The 15686-nt window shown below is 40.8% G+C and overlaps 1 protein-coding gene and 1 long non-coding RNA gene across 16 annotated transcripts in view; one reads left to right on the plus strand and one right to left on the minus strand.

The window, feature by feature from the left end:
• Positions 1-4290, plus strand: part of LOC149034781 (supervillin-like) — a 74398-nt gene extending 70108 nt beyond the window's left edge. For all 15 annotated transcript variants that reach the window (XM_089194345.1, XM_089194347.1, XM_089194350.1 and 12 more), the window contains 6 exons: positions 493-648; positions 934-1083; positions 1289-1410; positions 1540-1598; positions 1975-2071; positions 2230-4290. In XM_089194345.1, coding sequence (XP_089050471.1) covers positions 493-648; positions 934-1083; positions 1289-1410; positions 1540-1598; positions 1975-2071; positions 2230-2316 — 671 coding nt within the window. In that variant the 3' untranslated portion in view covers positions 2317-4290. The remainder of the gene's footprint in view (positions 1-492; positions 649-933; positions 1084-1288; positions 1411-1539; positions 1599-1974; positions 2072-2229) is intronic.
• Positions 4291-5666: 1376 nt separating this feature from the next.
• Positions 5667-8047, minus strand: LOC149034786 (uncharacterized). Its single transcript, XR_016183092.1, has 4 exons — positions 7465-8047; positions 6847-7015; positions 6336-6425; positions 5667-5794 (listed from the first exon to the last, which is right to left on the minus strand). It is a non-coding gene; the product is annotated as an uncharacterized LOC149034786 (long non-coding RNA).
• Between the last annotated feature and the right edge of the window lie 7639 nt (positions 8048-15686).

The following is a 15686-nucleotide window of genomic DNA, read 5'->3' on the forward strand; positions in this document are numbered from 1 at the left end:
CTTGTTCACTCGTCGTGCTTATAGGCGCAGAACGGATAAATGATACATCAGCCCATATGAACGTGGAGTAGACATCATTAGAAAGTGCTTCTCAGGAGCTTTCATGGACTAGAAACAAACTAGGGTTTCCATCCGTAGCTTCCGTCTTAAGTTGGAAGATTTCATCCACAGACCTCAGCTAGAACAAACTTGTAAAGCAACGTCATCACACCACGTGAATACTGCTGAAAGGGTTTATTTTTTTTTACTGTGGGACTGTTCTAGTTTAGTGGAACCTAATGTTTGACGAACAGGAATAGAGTAAGGAAAGTTTTGGCTCATCCTAGTCTTTTTCGGCTGCCATTTTGGAATGTTTTGCGGAGGGTAGCATTGTGTGACGTCTGAAAAAAATGAATTAGGACAGGTTTCCTCTCGATTCTTGCTCGACTACGGTGTGTTGTTATGAGGATTTGTTTACGTGTTTATTTAAGAAAGATTTTTTTTTTGTCGTAGATCCATCCAAACACAACCACCAACCTCGACTTTTTGAACTAAGCAGTGCCACTGGAAAATTCGCAGCGAGTGAAGTTTTGTGTCCCTCACGATCGGAACCAAAACTGTGCCCGTTTCCATTCCTACAAGAAGACCTTTATACGGCCAAACAACCAGGTGCGGAAGCTAAGCATAGTTGTTACAAAACTGCACAGGGTAATCGCAATGTAAGGAGATTTGCGCGAGGAATAAGGAATGAGAGAGAGAGAGGCAGAGGGAGACGAGACGCCTTTTCCATTAACACTCCCTTCCCGGCCTTTTCCTCCCGCACCCTGCTACCCTGCTACCCCTCCCTGCTACCCCCCCTCCCCCTCTCCCTCCCCCCCTTCCCCCCCCCCCCCCCCAGAAGACAAGTTTTTCTAAGACACAGATTTTGATTATTAATTCGAAGATCATTTGCAGGGTTGTTTATCGTAGACGGTTACTATGAAGTCTACGTGTGGGAGGGTTGGATGCCTGAGGATGACGATGATGTGCGAACAGGCTCTGGAAGACAGCGCTGGGACAGAGACAGAAAACTCGCTATGGAAACGGCGCTGAGTTATGCTAAAGGTGTGCGATTTGTTTTTGTCCCTCTCTCGCTGCAAGTGATATTTTTGTCTTTAGGTGTATCGTTGTGTTTCTCAAGTCTATTAGTTGCGAAGTTAATTTCCAGTCATAATAAAATAATAGATAGCAACTTTTCTATCTATCATTAATTCCTTTCAATGATTTATGGTATTAATTTTTATTTATTTATTTATTTCGTATCCCTCAGAGGCTGGAAAGCGCGTCTCTCACCGTGTGTACGTGGTGTATGCCGGCATGGAACCAATGACGTTTAAAGTTCTTTTTCCTTACTGGAATGATACACCAGATGTCATCAAAATACAGAAACTGGTATGTACTATGTCGAAGCATGCAAGCAAGCAAGTTTTCCTTGGCAAGTTGGACTCCTTTTAGTAGAATTGAAAAGCCGCCCGTTGCTTCTTTTATCGTAATCAGTCATTCTTGTTGTCTCTTTTCTAGGACGGAAAGCAACCCAATACAAAACACTCTGCCAGCGACTTACTACAACAGTTTACAAAGTAAGTGACTATAGAATCATGTTTCCTGTCACACAGAGCTGTGTTCTTCTCCTTTAGCAGTTTTCATCAGTGCTTCTGGTATGAGAATTTCCAGACTGTGACAGAGGACGCACGCTTAAACATTGCAATTATGCAGAGTTTGCTTTAGTAAGCTCTGCGATTGGTCCAGACTAACGCACCATTCTCTTAACCAATCAGATACATACTAAATCGTTGTCGACGTGGTTGCCTGCATTTTCCCGCGTTTTAGACATTGTGCTTGTTTTAAATTTGGATGCCCATTGGCTCCACGTGTTTATTTTCTTTTATATGATTGGCTGATCTTGTTATTGTGTGTATGGTCTCTATCTTAACTACTCCTGAATTGCTTTCAAAGGGATTTTTACACACTGGCTGAACTTCAGAAGATACCACCACCCCAAGGAGTCGATCCAGCGAAACTTGAAGTTTACTTAAGCGATAATGACTTTAAGGTGAGTTCAGAATGAATTTAATGAGAAAGTGCTCCAACTTACGTTTGTAAGCGAACTTCAACATGTCACTGTGTGTCGTGGTGTTCTATATTGATATGGCCACCTTTTTAGGCGAGAGATTGGTGCAACAATTAAGCATTTTCCTTTTCTTTTTCTAGGAGATTTTTAAGATGGAGAAAGAGGCATTCAGTAAGCTCCCAGGCTGGAAACAAATCAATCTAAAGAAAGCTGTTGGTCTGTTCTAGAGCAAAAAAAAAACCTCGAAACTACATGGTGGTAACTCAGACTATTTATATCCTTGTCGACAGGTGCGAGAAGAAGGAAACAGTGGTTATTACTTATAAGATCTGATGCGCTAGATTGCCTCTGTCAACCTTTTATCTCCCAGAGTTGATTGACGTGTCACCTCTCCTTGTGATTCCACCGTGTTATTTTGCAAACATGTTATGAGAGCATACAAGGTAATCAACTGGGGGGTTAAGTCTTGATACAACACGAAATTCTCCCGTTTATTTTACGAGGAAATATTTGGCAGTCTGTAGGAAGAATTGCAAATATGATTCTGGGAGTTAAAAGGTCAGGGATACCTAACTTTGAGATATAGTGTGCCGGTAAGGAATGATAATAAGATTATTTTCTTACGCGTATTCCCGTAGCATTTAGTGTGCTGGGTGACACGAGGCAAGTTTTAAGGCAGATAGCTTTATGTGTAACCTAAAATGCTAAAAGATGTATGTTTTTTGTAATGATGAATTACCTTGTTAAGATAAAGCTATTGATATAATTTTTGATGTAATTTTCTTGGCGCAGCATCAGTAGGCTTAAAAATGAAATGTGATTTTTATTTAGTTCAAATTTTAGATGGTAATATGATAACTTAGGCGTTAGAATGTGTTTCACGTCAGTTTGGTTTCAATCAAATTGGCTCACCTTGAATTGAAAAGAGTTATTTCAATTTGAATTTCAAGAAATTGTTTTGAGTCAAATATTTTTATAGTCGAGAATTAGATTGCAAGTAATTTGCGGTACTTGATAATATTGATTTTAGAGGAAATATATTTTTGAAATTACGCAGTTGATTTTAGAGAAGTGTTCTTCGGAAAAGGTTTTAAAATTCACAGCCATTATTCTTTTTCAGACGGAAAATCTCGACAATGTCTTCTTTATACGTTCGTTTCTTCATATTTATTTCTTCGCATAATTTATTTCTGTATCTCAAAGATTTCGTTAGAATTCTGCTGGGCGGATGTAATAGATTTTGCATTAATTGTTATCATATGTAAAGATTATGTTTGTTGCATATTTTTCATTTCAAAAAATACCATGACTAAACTTGAGTGTTAAATACAACGATTACAGTTCCTTTCGGCTAATGATTTCGTCAGATGACTTGGGATAAGTTGGAGCGCTTTTCGATTGAGTGTCTTGAAACGGAAACCAAAATAATTACACTGGCCAATCAGGAGAGGAAAATATCTTGAAGAACCAATGAGAACTCAAAGTAGAACCGAGAAAACTGTCTAAAGCGCGGGAAAACGAGGGGGGCCAAATTTTGATTGGTGTTTGTTTTGCATCGGATTGGTTGAGAGGGTGGCACGATATTTTTTTGACCAATCACAGAGCAAATTAGAACAAGACCATAGCAATCCTGGATTTGTTTTGACACGTACTATTGAATCGAAGATTGCGCTATTCGTAAACATCGGAAGAAGTCAGAGCTGGTAATATTTCTTAGGCAATGGACATATCTCGACCCAGGCAACGAGCAATTTTTTTCCCCATATTTCTTTTCATATCGAAAGCACTGATTGCCAGGGTCGAATGAAGTTGGAATCATTTTGAGTTTCCTGCAATATGATTGGCTAAGTTTCTTAAGAGCAGTTTTCAATCGACTGTCGTAAAACCATAACCAGAATAATCACAACAGCCACAGCCAATCATAACAAAGGTTTTGTGTCATCGTCAGCAATTTAGGACTCATAGTAAAAACTGAAAAGCTACCAAAAGCGCGGGAAAACGACTAAGACACGTAGTGTTTCCTACAATTCTTTATGTTTTAATGGTTATAGCAAATTATTGTTAATCTCAGATTATTCAGTAAGCTTAATGTATTATAAGAATTGAGCTAAATTGTTTTCGTCAAATTGAGCAGGAGAAGGTTGTATATACAGAGAAAATTATGAAAGCTGAAATGAGATTAAATTTATGTTCTATGTTAATCCTGATGTGATGTACATAGTAATAAGAAGCTTTGCGTCAGGTTTTTATGCAGTTAAAAAAATATTACTTGATTGAGTGTGTCCTGTGCTTCATGCGTTTACCTTGCATTTCATTTGTTCATACGCCCTGTCTCCCATGCATTTGTTCATTTTGCTCGTTCGCTCTTTTATTTGTTCGTTCGCCCGATCTTTGTTCGTTCAATCATCAGTTTGCTTTCTCTTTGTTTATTCACTCGTTTGCTTTCTCTTTACTCGTTCCCTTTTTCTTTTTCTTTTTTTACTCACTCGTTTCCTCTCTCTTTCTCTTACCCATTCATTCCTTTTCTCTTTCATTCTCTTTGTTTCAGTCACCCTTTCGCTGTCTCCGTTCTTCACTCACTCGTTCCTTTTCTCCTGCATTCTTTGGTTACCTCGCTCTTTTGTTCAAATTTTTCCAGTCAATATTTCACTATCTCTCATCCTTTTTTTTTTTTTTTTTTTTTTTTCCTTGTCACCCACGGGTCGTTCCCTTTTCTCTTGGTTTGTTGGCATGCCTTTTCGTTCGCCACTCCTTCGCTTTTTGGTTTCCTGACCCCCTCTCCCCCTTCCTTACCCCCTCCCCCTCAAGTTTTTTCTCTTCTTCTGTCCTTCTGTCCTCTCCTCTCTTCCTGTTTGCTATTTTTTCGTGTTGAACTCGCAAAGGAACGTATCACATTTCAATCCTTCAAAAGGATGTTTTATTGAAAAAAAATTTTTATAAAACTGTGTATTCGTCATACGTTGTCCATGGGACTGCTTTTCGTGTTTTTCTATCTCATCTTTACTGTAGGAGGAAAGAAACCTTGCATTGGTGATCATTTTCACATTTGACTTAAAAGTTGACTCGCACAAACTACACACACTCCCACCCCCTGGTTCAATCGGTTTGCTTTTTCTCACCGATCAATTGATCGAATTATCCGGGACCCTGGGAACGAGATCGACTCATTTTTTTCTTGGGTGCAGTAATGACTGATCATTCTCGTCTTCAGGTCTTCAAATTTGTACTATCTGTTGTAAATGACGATGTCATTGACACAAAATAACTGAGTGACCGAGAATGAGTCGCACGAAACTATTCCATGTATAACACGAGACATGGACCGCTTTGTTCTCGTCCCTATGTTTTCTTACGCTGTCACGCGCACAAGTGACCGAAGGAAGCGATAATTCTGAGAGCCAGGATGAGCTGTAAAGGAAAGCAAAATTTTTCCAAGAGAAGTGTGCCGATCTTGTGCATGCGCGTGAAAATTTTAAAGGCTACAAGAATTAGAATTTTTGAGGCAACTTAACCGCACGTCGTTGTGTGTTAGGGTTTAGAAATTTCTCTACAGGGTTCACTTACCCTTGACGTCTAATGCATTAGCAGGGAAGTGTTTCCTCAGGACATGTTAGAGATATTTTCGGCGTAAGGACCTAAGTCTTTTGGTTTGGAGCATCTGGCATCGGAATCGTAAATACATCCTTAGAGTTATCTTTGGACACACTAAGGACGGAAAGCGAGGTAGTTAACTATGGGACTAGGCAAGAATTTGCATAGAGTTATACGAGTGCATTGGTACCGTCAAGAGAAAAAGGGAAATTTACCAGGAAATTCTGAGAAAAATTCACGCCACCGCATCAACCTCGTTTTCAGGATCCCTCTCTGATCCTTAGAACGAGGCTGAACTGCAATTCCACTTAATCGGGCAGGCTGCCGTGATTGTCACTTAGCCCCAATTGCTCTGTGCCACGGAGGTATTGTTTTCTAGCCGTTTGGTCTTTTGGTTTTTATTTTCAAATGAACAAGCTTTTCCTCCGTGATAAATATCGCCAACACTTCGAGAGGCCCCGTACTGATAATTTTTCGATTTTCGGGGGCCGATTATTTGACATTTTGGCCTTAAGGTGGGCGCTTATTCAGGGGAGGGTGCTTATTCGCGGAAATACTTTATATTTTGTATAGCAATCCCACTTAGCCCAAATGGATAGCGATAAAAATTACTATCCTAGGGTTTGGATCTGGAAGAGGAAATTGTAAAAACTACCTTTGGTAGGGATTACTTGCCAACGCTGTACTTGAAAGATGAGCATCTTCCGCTGTCATGCCAAACTCCTTTCGAATCAGCGTGCGTTGTCTATGAAACCAAACACGTTTGTCACATAAAAGAAAAGTGTCTTGTTCCCAACAACCTCAAGCCGGAGACTGTCGAAAAAGCCTCTCGGTGTTTGCGGTAGTACTTCACCAAAGACTTGTCTGCTTTCATTCTCCTCAAGATATTTATAAAACACGTGAAGAGCATGTTACATCATTATTGAGTGATTGAATATCTCAAGTCTAAAAAGAACTTCACCGGGTTACATTACTCTCAGAAAAAGGCCAATTGAGCCTCTCGAGCTGATATATAATAAATATTTTTAATAACCTCGTTTTCTCAATCCGTATTGTAGGTTGCAGGACCTCGTTTTTTCCGCCCGGATTTATGGCCCGCGAACTTCGCATTGCGGGCATAACTTTGAGCGAAAAGAAAAAACTCGAATTCGGTTAGTAAGGGTTACCTTTTTTGGACAAGATGTATAAGCCACAACATGATGGCTCCTGAAACAATTGCGAGTAGCGACACCACTAGTGCCAAGGTAGAGATCTTCATTGGTGTTGGAGATGCAGGATGACCGACGAGACTTCCATGATTAACTTTTATAACAGGAGAGCTTGAAGTAGTAACCGCTGTAGATAACATGCAGATAACATGAGGGTAACGGTGGTCTGCGCAATATTGGTGACGCAAATCTCGTTAGCGAGCTAAGCATTATTACTAATAGGTCATTATGGAATTTAGTATCCACTGTGTAATGCAAGTCACAGCAAAATGAGAATTGTGTTGTTTGTCACTAAAATTAGAAAAGTAGCGAATTTTGAGCCGATCACAATCGCTTTGTCAAAAGCTTGGAAAAATTAAAAATTCTGAATGCTCAACGAAAAAACGATGCTTGTAAAATGTAGGTTGTTCAAAACGAACCAACAGCATATTATATTTGGTAGTAAAATCATTATCAATAAAGTTTTTATCGAAAGGTCACAGTACAACATTTTGTACACGAGTCGACGTATCCTGGAAATAGTAAGTCAAATGATACAAGACAAGAACTGAAGATTAATCCATTTGTGATACTTACAAGTTGCATTGTTCCGACCCACGTCTCTGTAAACAGAACTTGCGCTGTTAGCTGCAGCAGAAGAAGACAAAATTTCGAAACTTAACAAAACTGTATTTTAGAGAAGCGACAATTTTTGACTGCTAATTGAAAGATCATTTTTCAGATGAGTAAACATTGTAATACACCTGAGCAGAGCCTGGAAGGTGTCATCACAGTGTTTTCGTAAAACGAAGATTTGTAAAGCGAATGAAAACAATGCGCAAAATGTCAGTGATCTAAAACGCTTCTACTCAAACCTTTTTGAAGGAGAAATAGGTTGACAATGGATAGCAAAATAATCAACTGATGCTTTGGTAGCATTGGTAGAGATAACGAATTCGTAACTTTTTTCTAGTTGATTTGTTTCTTGACTTGCACACGGAAGACGTCCAAGGCGTCGCAATGAAATATTTCTGCTTTGAAAATTCTTGCGACTTCTTTTTTAGCGCGAGGTGGTGTTTATGACGTGCAGAACCGCTTTTGATTGGTCGAAATCCGTGACATGCGCGTGCTAAAACACGCTTACCTGCGATAAATTTACAAAAGAATGGATCGCTGTTTACTATGCTAACTCAATTAGCATTGGTAATTAGTCCCTAGGGATTTTGGATATAATAGTGTTTTGTATCACTCCTTGTCACTTCACTTGAGGCCTTAGGCTGTGTACTGCTTGAAGCGTTCTATAACTTTTTTCGACGGATCAATCCGACATGGCGGAACAAGTTCCCCAAGCCGTTGCCGGTGGAGCGATAGCTCAAGTTGTTCAAAATCCTCAACCTGCTCAAGGCGAACCTGCCGTGGCGCAGCAAGCTCAGGACCAACCTTTGGCACAACAAGCTCAGAATCGAGAGGTATGCATCTTTTTCTTTTTCGGATACCATGTGGTTGATTATATTTCAGTGGCTAATTTTTATCGGTAGAGTTTAGATTTGGTTTACTTTCTGTAGATGTGAAATTGTGTCAGGCCTGCGGGGCCGTGAAAGTTTTTTCTTTGCCTGCGGGGCCGTTAAAGTTACTTGCCTGCGAGGCCCTGAAAGTTTTCTTTGCCTGCGGGGCCGTGAAGTTTTTTCTTTGCCTGCGAGGCCGTGAGAGTTTTTCTTTGCCTGCGGGGCTGTGAAAGTTTTTCTTTGCCTGCGGGGTTGTGAAGTTTTCTTTGCCTGCGGGGCCGTGAAAGTTTTCTTTGTCTGCGTGGCCGTGAAAGTTTCTTTGCCTGTGGGGCTGTGCTGAAAGTTTTCCTTTGCCTGCGAGGCCGTTTGGATTTATTTGCCTGCGGGGCCGTGGAAGTTTCCTTTGCTTAGGAGGCCGAGAAATTTTCTTTGTCTTCGTAGCCGCGAAAGTTGTTTTGTCTGCGGGGCTGTTAAAGTTTTCTTTGTCTGCGGGGATCAAAGGTTTTTTCTTTGCTTGCGAGGCCGTGAAAGTTTCTTTGTCTGCACTGTCATTTAAATTTTTTGTTTGTGCTTCTGGGGTCGAAAATAGTTTCGGTGTTTTGCTTTTTGGAATGAAATGCTTTATGTTCACCTCCGGTTGAGGTAGTGTGATGCTGGCGCGCAAGAATAAATGTTTTCTCCTTTAGCCTTTTTTGTTTTTGTGGCTTGAATTTTACTTTGTAGCCCCTCGTTTAAGAAATTGCTTGCTGATGTAGAAAGTTCTGTTGCCGTGCTTTGCTTCGTTGGAGTGTGATGCCTGAGCATCAGTCGCCGTTCATTTGCTTGTGCAAGCTTACGTGTAGTAGCTTTTAGTTGTACGGTATGTAAAAAAGAAAAAAAAAAAAAAGCGAAAGACTGCTCTGCCGTTGTGTGTTTTTAAAACAGTTTTTGGCCTGTGAGGCTAGGAGCGTTCATCGTTTTTGCTGTAAGTTTGAGGTTTTGATAATTTAATTTAATTTTTATTTAATTTAATCTAACCTAATGTAATGTAATATTTCATAACTTGTAATCTAATCGGTGTTGTTCTTCTTCAGCCTGTATTATACTGTGCTCGATCAGTTATGAGATTGAGTAATGGAAAGAAAGGGAATGAATGGATCAGTGATTTTTTTTTTTATCTTACCTTTTGAAATCTGTTATATTGGAGGAGGGTGATCTTGCTCGTGTCTTAGAGAGACTTAAGAAGTTGGAAGATTCCCAAAAGCAATCTGTTGAATCAGTGTTGGAGGATTTACAGCACCTAGTACGTTCTCCGTTGTTCCAGAAGGACCAGGCAATTGATTACCTAGTGAATCTGAAGATTGTGGCCAGGGAAACAAAACACGCGAAAGCTGGATTTTATTCTGCAGTGCTAACAGCAATGCAAAATAAAATGTGGGCCTCAAACATGCAATTTAAGCGCTATCTTGAAGCCCTCTTAGGAGATAAGGAGGATGAAGTGGTACTCAAGCGGATTGCTGCCGTAGATAAAGCGTTGCGAGTGCCTGGAGTTGGTGCAAATCGTTTCATGCCAAGGGGGAGAGGCAGGGATAGATCACAAGTCCAGTGTTTTCAGTGTGGCCTATATGGGCATTATCAGAGGTTCTGTTCCTCGCGTCCACAGCCAGGTCCTCAGTCTAAGAGGCCTCGCCTTTATAATCAAGGGGTTGAGGCACCTCAAAAACAATGAATGTAGTGACAGGATTAAGGCGTTTTCCCAATGTTTTTGATCAGTTTCCAGTATTTATGCCGTGTGTTTCCCGGCATTAAAGGCTCCCTTTTCATTGTGTCAATCGGTGTCTGTTGTTGTTTCAATTTTTAATTCACTTTTGTAAGTTCTGGATCGGGGTAGAGTAGCTCCTGCTGGTTCATCACATATGGTGACCACCAGACGACCTGTTTTCAGGCGAATTGAGGCTGCTCCCTCCTGATCGGGAACCCCAGGTCTTCCCATGGGTGATCTCTCTTTTTGCCATCTTTTCCTTAGATTTTGGGTGGTACTAAGCGTAAAGCTGCTGTGGATAACTTTTACGTTCTTACGGAATTTCAACTACAGACAACGGCAATTAAGCCAAGAAACGAGACCCTATGGGTGGATATGACTGGGGTTCCCGTTCAGGGGGGTGCAGCTGTGTGTTGGGAAAGTGTTATCTCATCTGGTAAGGTTCCGGATCTGGGGACTTTTTCATTTAAGGGATCCGGATTCCTTTGTGGCAGGTGGTCTTCACCGTAATTCAGCCGCATGGGAGCTGGTACTTGAGAGTCTTCCGTGAGGAACTGTATTCTAGATTGGATTAGAAATAAAGTCGACATCTTAAGTTTTTCAAGACCTTTTGCGGGAGTTTTCAAGAGAGCTAAATATTCGTCTACTGTTCCACCTAAGAAGATTTTCCCGAATCATGTAAACTATAAAATTTTACGGAATTTATATCCAAGGAGATTCGGAATCGTGTTTTAACCGGCGCGGTTAGAGTCTGGGGGGTAGTGGGTGTCGATGATCCCCCCCATCTTGTGTTGCCACTCACGGTCGAACCTACGAAGCCTCGACTTTGTATTGACGCGAGGTTTCTAAACCTTTGGATGAAAGATATGCCGTTTTCCCTGGATAATCTGAGTGAAGTGACTAGGTATGTTTATCCCGGATCGTTCGTGACCAAGTGCGACGACAAGTCCGGGTATGATCACGTGATGTTGACAGAGGCCTCGCAATCATACTTTGGGTTTAGTTTTGGTGGCCTGTGGTTTGTTTGTACGACTCTTCCGTTCGGATGGAAAATCTCCCCTTATGTTTATCATTCCATTGGTCTGGCCGCCACAGGTTTCTTGAGTGCTCAAGGGATTCCTTGTTCTCTCTATATAGACGATCGCTTAAATGGAGAGCTTTTGCGACCGACTGGGTCTTGGTCCATATTACCAGCGGACAGATCTTTGCCATATTCGTTGTCCTTTCTGTGTTGGTTGATCTCGGTTATACCATTGGTATCAAGAAGTCGGTTCTTGTGCCGGTCACATCCCTGGGGTATTTGGGTCTGATCGTGGATTCCGTTCGACAATCGTTTTTGGTGCCGCGCCGTAAGATTGAGTCCTGGGCCTTAATTAGGGAGAAATTTCTTGCCTGCAAGAAGACTGTTTGGATCAAAACTTTACAACGATTTCAGGGGAAATGCATATCTTTCTCTTTGGCTGTTCCAGCCGCGAAATTGTTTATTAGAGAAATGAGTAGAGCGATCGCTTCTGGCTTGTATGATGGGCAAGTGTCTATGACCGACGCTTTGAGGGAGGAAATTTCGCATTGGCGTTACCTTGACGACTGGAAGGACACTCTTCCGTGGAGAGACGAGAAGCATGTGCGTATTGCGATTTCTACCGATGCTTCCGGTTATGGGTGGGGTTGTGCGGTTCATTCACCTTCGGATGATCAGATTTTTCGAGATTATTGGGAGAAGGACACGAGTTCATAGACAGGATTGTCACACCTGGGGAGGTAATGCGGGGCTAGATTGTGAGTGCCCTAAACGCTTGGTATTTGGGACTATAGATTCACCGATTGGCAAGTTGCGTGCTATATTTGCAGAGAGTGGTCGAGGCGCAGAATGGTAGTCTTTGTTAAGTGTAGGTAATCCAGCTTCTTGTAGGTCAGTTAAGACTTATTTGAGTAATGTGCGGGAAGAACAACTAAAGGCTAGGGTAACTCCACGCCAGGCAGAGCCTATCTTAGTGAACGATTTGTTGATTATCTCTGACTACATTAGAGCCCTTTTGTTGCATTCTTCGACTTTGCGCGCAATTCAGATTTTTATGTATGCCCGCGATCAGGCTTTATTTAAGGCATTATTTTTTGCTGGTGATAGAGCAGCTGATTTGTTACAAGTAAAAGTATCTGATGTTTTACGTTTCTCGGATAATTCTGGTTTGTTGTTCAATCATGTTTGGACAAAGTCTCTCAGGTCAGGTGACGCAAATGTGTTTGCCTTTAAGCGGGGATCTAATCCTTTGATTTGTCCTGTCCGGGGTTTGGAAATGTATTTTGATGTGTGTAAGCTGTTACGTATTAACCTTGCGCCAGGTTTCCTTTTTCGCTCTATTTCAAAATCTGGCGGAGTTTGTTTCAGCCATTTGGAGTCTTCGGCGGCTCAAGCGCGTTTGAGTATTTATGTTTCCGCGCTAGTTGGGAAGTTATCTAGTAGTCATTTAACAGGTCATGGGTTTCGCAGTGGGGCGGCTGTATCTTTAGCATTGCGAAGCGTAAGTCTCAGTGAAATCATGGACCACATTGGCTGGAAATCTAGTAAGACGGCGCTTCACTATATCAAGCTTAAGCAAGTAGTGAATCCAGCAGGCGTGGCGGCTAAACTAGCGGATCTCCCTTTACAAGCGGGGCAGGAATACAAACATCAGGATCATCTTGTGGGATTCTCCCAAGCTTTTTCATGTATTTATTTTATTGAAGTTTTGAACTATTATAGTATAGGTTATTGTTAATGATTAGATATAGTATGTATTAAGTAAGGATTGGAAAGAGGATTAAAGAGTTCTTTGTGTTTCTTTTCTTAGGGTGTGTGATTGTTCATTTCATATGAGTGTGGGTGTAGGCTTGGGAAGGCCAGAGCGATTCTCCATACCTTATTACCATCTCATGAATAACAATTCCTAGGGAGAAATATTACACTATGCTAACTCAATTAGCATTGGTAATTAGTCCCTAGGGATTTTGGATATAATAGTGTTTTGTATCACTCCTTGTCACTTCATTTGAGGCCTTGGGCTGTGTTCTGCGCATCGAAGCGTTTTCCCACCCACCCCACCCCCGGTCGGATTGATCCGTCTCACCATCACCCCTTCGCCTGGCTTGGGCTTTCCCGGCCAGAGCGATTCTCCATACCTTATTACCATCTCATGAATAACAATTCCTAGGGAGAAATATTACACTATGCGCTGTTGCTGTCATCCCTTAACAAAAAGCTTTACAATCGTTTGAGGTTTTGTTCCAGTAAACAACTATCTTTTGTTTTTTCTTAGAAATAATAATCGTTCGATCTCCATATGTAAATTTTTCACCTTGAATGTGACGCATAATTTATCTTTTACAATACTGTAATTTGTACGGAGGACGGAGGAATAAGCTGAACCTTGCTCCCAGCTTTTTTTTCTCTTTCGCCTCCTAAACAAGAAAGAGCCCTGGGGACGAATTAAGAAGAGAATGGGTGGAGTAGCCTTTTCACAAGTTTAATGAGACGACTACAGAGGCCCTAAGGTAATCAGCTTTTTTTAATGGTGCCTCGATCTGATTGGAAAGTGGTAAAATATTTTTTTTGCTTTACCTATAATTTGTTTCGTCTACAATGGTATACACCGTAAGGAGGTAAAACTACGCCGACACAAAATTCAAGGGAAATGAAAAATGGATCGAGATTCAAATAAACTGAGTCATGATGGAGAAATATCATTCAAGCAAAATGTCTTATTTGCTCAGGTTCATTCAAGTTCGACTAAGTAGCCCTACAGATACAATAAGACCACACTCGTCATCATATTTCGTACTACAACTGAACGAAACTGACGATGACTAGACGATGATTTTCAGTCCACCATTCAAAGTGGGAAAATTAATTTGAATTTTAAATATGCTCAAAATTAATATTCATAGCTATCAATCAGTCTTGCACGTGGAAAGAGCTTACGAACTGCAAGAACATTCAGCTTCGTTAGCGTTATTCCAGGGCCTGAAAACACTTTACTTAAACGTCATTTCCTTCAGATATTGTTTATTCTGTCAAGGCAGGCGTACGTTTCTCCGAGGTTACTGAATTGAGAGATATTTGTGAGCTCCGCGTTGAGGATTTATAAATGTCACTTTAGGACTGATTTTCTCAAGGTAAATAAACCACGTTTAAAGACATTTTTCACAGAAATGAAGTGTTCGGAGTTTTGTGCTGGTGCACTTAAAACTTAGATGAGTTTGATGCTGAAAAAAAAATGAAATGTAACGAACAGCGCAGCGTGAGACAAATCACTAAGAATGACCGCCACGACAGTCCTTCAATCACGTGACGAGGAATTTGTGCTTTATTGACAACATGTAAATCTCTTATTTCTGTACCAATTCATTCATTTATTTACTCATTTTAATATCTGTCCTCTGTTTTATACTGTATGAAGTCGTTTGTTTGTCGAAGGTAAGACACTGGTATCAAAGGAGTACCTTGTCATTGTTCGTATTATAATCACCATCCTTCTATCTCGCAAAATTACCATAGCAACAGTTTAATAAGTGGATTCAGACCCATGGAAAAGTTAAAATGTACTCTGTGTTCGCGTTCATTTGTTTGCAAAATCAAATTGTCTGTAACATTTTTCAATTAAGGAAATTGACATTGTTTTGTTAAATGCGGGGGCTTACATTAATTTTTCGATCCGAATATTGATCTTGCCACTTTAAAAAGTGAAGTACCAACATAAACAAAGGTTGAGGGGCGCGGCCACGACTTTGAAGGAGGGGCCACAATGTGTCACACCCAGGCTACGGTACCTACCCGACTGTGATGTCGACATCCACGTTGTGTTTGACTAAAAGTTACATTTCATAAGATGAGCAGTGAGTGAGTAACACATACTGTGTAGATTCTCCAGATTCACTCTTTTTAACCGCTTGAATTCTATGCCTCTCATGTTCCCCAGGTGACTGTAAAAAAAAGCGTCACTTCAAAAAGAGGTGAGGGGCATTTGAACAGGCCAAGGTCACCCCCGAGCTACATCCCTCTTGTTGACATTTATGCCAAGATTACCCCGAGCCACGCCCCTGTCGTTAGCATGTATCCCAAGGACACCCCAAGCCACGCTCCTGTTTGTGCCTTGTATTCCGTGAGCCTTCTGAGTTACGTCTCTGATGATTGCGTGTGTTTACATTGAATTTCTCTTTTATTTTACATTCCAGAAAGCGTCAGGCAAAGAATGTCTGGAGATCAAGAAATTCAACGAGGGAAAAGACGGATAGCCTCTCAGGAGGTTAGTTATATATCTTTTTTTTTCAGAAACGAATTAAGTAATTATTTGCGTTTAGAAATCTGGTCTACACTAGATGCTTAAACCTGCATTTGAAGAATGTCTGCAATTAAGACCAGACCAGAGTCGACAATGAAGGAAAAAAGCAAGCAAATGAAATTTTCTTTTTAAAAAATTGACACCAATTTCTCTCAATGTTTTAATCTTTCAATCCTTCTCAGACTAAGGTGTTTTTCAACAGTTTCGAGCCCTGTCGTTTTGATTAGTTACTTAGTGTCTGTTAATGTAAACCGC

This window comes from Pocillopora damicornis, chromosome 14 (assembly GCF_964200805.1).
Source record: "Pocillopora damicornis chromosome 14, jaPocDami1.2, whole genome shotgun sequence".
NCBI classification, from domain to species: Eukaryota; Metazoa; Cnidaria; class Anthozoa; order Scleractinia; family Pocilloporidae; genus Pocillopora; species Pocillopora damicornis.